Raw genomic sequence first — 4,232 nt, 5'->3', positions numbered from 1 at the left:
TTTGGTTGATGGATTCCAGATGAATGGGCAATGCATTCATGGTAGCATAAATAGACCACGGAAATGGGAAAGAAGGAAGCCAGTTGCTCTGCTTTCATATGTTGGGCAACCGCAGAGAGAGAAGCGAAGGGAAGCGAAGTAGGTTGATGCGATGGGAGATCAGAGAACTGATCTTTACTTCGTCTTCATGAGTTTTGATCCCAACTACGAGCGCCTGCGTGCGGATCGGTGGGTGTAAGATCGTCGTCTTCTTCTTCTTCGCGTTCTGATATGTCCCTAGTTAGTTTTCATGCGCGTTGCTGCTTCCTTCTCCTCGTGATGGGAATCGTAGATCAAAGGAAGGAATGGAAGCGCTTGATGCCTACCTGTGCAAGAAGCACGACCGGTTGCTGGCAAAGCTTCTCCAGCCAAACACCTACAAGAAGAAATCTTCCCTCGCCATCGTCGATGGCTTCACAGTGGAGATCTCCAAAGAGCAGGTCAACTTCTTCTTCTTCTGCTTCCATTCTTGGATCTGCCAAGGAAGCGAGGGTGGTCGAGAAGAACCAAGAGCTGGCTTGATCCCCTGAGATGTCTTCAAGCTTAGAAGCGATGACATATTTGATGATGTAAAATGCTCATGTAATATAGCCTTGCCGAATGCAAGATTTGCATGAGTAGTTAGTTAATACACATTGATCACGTGAAATCGACTACAAACGCAGCAGTGGTAAGAGGGAATAACATCACCCTGTTGAGCTGACCCAAATCCAAGCTCGGAAGCAGCTCCTCGAATGGCAGACAGCCGAAAGAATGGACAAGCTTTAGAAAGCACTCGAGCAAAACCCTGCGCTAAAGGTGCCGGTGAGCTGTGAGCACGGCCATGGCTGGACCCCGAGAGCAGCTCCGCTAACGTCCATGCACTTCCATGGCTGCTCGTAATGCATCAAAGCACCCCAGAGCTTGACATTGGACAGGCATATTCGAGTAAAGGGCGAACTCCTGATGCCTTCTATCGATCCAGGCTGCTGGATGTCGACGCCCCACACGTTCTTGATCGTCACACCGTCCACCGTCGGCATCGCGTATCGATTGAAGTACTCGTCGGGATGGTCACCAACATCCCCTGCAATTCTGATCCCCTTGCGGACCTTGTTCATGCTCACATTGACGACTGTCACGTTTCTTATGTACCCTCCCCTGCCTGCGTTGGTCTTGATGTGGATGCCGAATCCGGTGTTGTAGAGGTTGATGTTCTCCACCAAGACGTTCTCCACCCCGCCTGAGGTTTCACTTCCGATGGCGATCCCAGAAAACGGTGAGGATCCTTGGAGCCTTCGGATCGTGATGCCAGAACTGGGACGGCCATAAGCGATTCCATACTCATCCCACCCGCTCTTTATGGCCACCAAATCATCTCCGGTTGCAATATGAGCATCCTCAATGCAGACATTTGAGCTGGAATCTAAATCATACACGAATTTGAATTTTAATCAGATCCGACACAAAGCAAACAAGTTCTTTCTATGATGCAGTGTCATCGGAAAGAAGAAATATTTTACCTGGATCTATTCCATCAGTGTTAGGAGAGTCATACGGAGCCAACACTGTCACATACTTTATCACCACATTGCTGCAAGAAAGATGTAGAGTTAGATACAGATGCTGGAAAAGGAAATGCAGCTCGGCATTGCTCTGTTTGGGTGAAACTCTGAAGCTTGATCAGTCCATTTGTTCAGAACATATACATTTTTCGACAGTGGTTCCAAATTTGTTTCCGAAAGATGCATGTTGCAGTAGAGAAGACATTTATGTTCTCGGTCCCTCATGAGATAAAATTCAATTAAAAGAAATCTACTTCCTGAAACAGCGGTGTAAGAGATTGGCACCTCCAACATATAGTAGAAAGGAAAGAACAGGAAGAAGCTTGCAGTTACCTGCAATATACAGGGTGGATATTCCAAAATGGAGAGTTTTGAAAGACCACATTGGAGATGATAACATCTCTGGAGTTCTTGAACTCCAAGAGATTTGGTCTGGTGAAATGGAGAGATCTTTGTCTCCACATGTTCCACCACACATCACCTTGACCATCAATCGTCCCATTCTCACCTGCGAAAGGTAAAACATATCACGAAGGGAACAAACTGTAAATAATCTAAGCAGATGTGGATCGCTAAATTGAAGTTAATTTGCATTGCATATGAATACTAACACATCTCATTTCTGATTTCTTGTTTCTTATCACAAACTTCTGCAGAGGAAACTATTCAGACATCCCTGGTTATGTGATGGAGGGCAAAAATGAAAACTGTTCTCGTCTTTGGAGCTTATCACTTTGCTGCTGCTATTAGAGTTCTCCAGGAAACAATGCATTTGCTGGAATTTGATTGTTTTGACAGAAAATGCAGAGAATGAAGGAGCATACATCAAACAACTTGGGTGCATTACATGCAGGACCTTAGAACAAAGCAGTGCAGCGAACATAGCAAGAGCAAATTGATTGCAGTTCACCTGTAATTATCACGTCGCTGATTCCATCTCCTTGAATGAAGCTCACGTATCTCCTGCCGGGCAACTCTCTCCCTCTTCCATATGATGGTAAAGGGTCTACCAGAGGCCAGTTCCATGTATCCTGCATTTGAAGAGCTGTGAGTCCAAAGATAGACTTTCTTGAGGAAGACGCTCTTCGGTAGCTGCTGTAATGCCAAAAATCCAATGATGCTTGCGAGAGAAGGCTGAATGCAAGAAGGAGCAACACCTGGGTGGCCTTGATTACAGCTCCTCGGGCCAGGTAAAGGGTCATGTGGCTGGTTAGGCTGAAGCTCCCTGTGAGCCAAACACCGGGAGGGATGTAGAGAAGGGTTCCTCCCCTGCTCCGAAGGTGCTGGATTCTGTATATGGCCTTCTTGAAGGGCCAAGTGTTGAGCGTCCTCCCGTCGCCCACCGCTCCGAAGTCGGTGATCGATATCACCTCCCTTCGCCACTTCATCGGCACTATGTCGGAGCACGACACTTCCGTCACCGCCACGCTGCATTGCAGCAGCAGAGGCAGTAGGGCTGCCACCCCCACCAAGGCTCGAAAACGAGCCATCCGTTTCAGTAAACCACGAGAACCGGTGCCGATGAGCTTCTTCGTAAGGATCGAATTTGGGTGGAGTCCAAAGGCGAGAGCTTTGAGAAGGAAATGGATTTTGGAGGCAGAGCGGTCCAAGATGAGCTTTTTACAGACCAAGATCTGAATTTGGATCCCCAGAGACCTCAATACGTAATACAAAGTTGCTCCGAGAGATAGAATCCAAAGCACCCAGACTTGTCGAGAGAGAGTCCAAGCAGAAAGCTACAGTTTTTGGCCTCTCGCAGAAGCAGACAGCTTCTTCAACAGTTCAGAATGTTTAGTTAACACGACTTCATGGATTTCAAGAGAGAAGAAGAGATGGTGGTGACGAATTGGGAATCTCTTTTGCTGTTGCTTGTTCTATTCATCTCTTGGACGGAGGGGGACATCACCATCTTTGGTACACACAAGGCGCTTGCACCAAAGCTCGTACATGCTTCTTTATCTCTTAGGAACATTAGCGAGGCCATTTGGAGTTATCATTTGTGTGAGCCATAGATAGATTGACAATGAAAGTGTGTATCAGTCGACGGGTGGTGAGCAGAAACAATTGAGACAATGAGGAGCCAAAGATGTTGTGATGGCCGAAGGCTGACAAAGGTGCCCTCTCTTGGCATCCATGAAGTACTGTGACCACACAGCAAATGCCGATCAGGAAATAGGAAGTAGTCTCCCTACTAACGAGGATGTTCTAAAAGCCATTTCATCCATCACTGGAGCATGAGAAGCTTTTTGACGCCATGACAAGAGCTCGTGAACTCGCGTGCCTCCAAAGCAGAGCTCGACTGACACCAACGCATCACATGCACCATTGGTGGAAAGCATGCAGCCAACACTGACCATCCAAGCAGTGGCTTTGATCCGTCACGAAATAAGACATGGACCAGTTCTGGATCACTGAGTTGTTCAGCTCATGCCCTCCCTCCCTTTCTCTCTCGTGAGGAGAACAACTATCATGGGGATGGTTGAAGGGACTCACTTCTTCCCGTCTTACCTCCTCCAGTGAATGCGATGATAGTTGCTTCAAGACGTTTAGGTATGTTTCCTTTTCCTGCTTTCGAAAGCGCATCTTTAAGCATTATGTTCACGACTTCTTTCTCTTTTCTGAGAAATAAACGCTACAATTATTGCCATA

At 47.0% G+C, this 4,232-nt stretch overlaps 1 protein-coding gene across 1 annotated transcript; it reads right to left on the bottom strand.

Annotated features, from left to right (window-relative positions):
* Positions 1–640: 640 nt before the first annotated feature.
* On the bottom strand, positions 641–3,270 carry LOC135651285 (probable polygalacturonase). Its single transcript, XM_065171282.1, has 5 exons — positions 2,741–3,270; positions 2,494–2,614; positions 1,917–2,091; positions 1,542–1,612; positions 641–1,444 (listed from the first exon to the last, which is right to left on the bottom strand). The coding sequence occupies exons 1-5, from the start codon at positions 3,071–3,073 to the stop codon at positions 804–806; spliced, it is 1,341 nt and encodes a 446-aa protein (XP_065027354.1). The 5' UTR covers positions 3,074–3,270; the 3' UTR covers positions 641–803.
* Between the last annotated feature and the right edge of the window lie 962 nt (positions 3,271–4,232).

Source organism: Musa acuminata, chromosome BXJ3-10 (genome assembly GCF_036884655.1).
Source record: "Musa acuminata AAA Group cultivar baxijiao chromosome BXJ3-10, Cavendish_Baxijiao_AAA, whole genome shotgun sequence".
NCBI lineage: Eukaryota > Viridiplantae > Streptophyta > Magnoliopsida > Zingiberales > Musaceae > Musa > Musa acuminata.
This window is presented reverse-complemented; position numbering and strand designations above follow the sequence as displayed.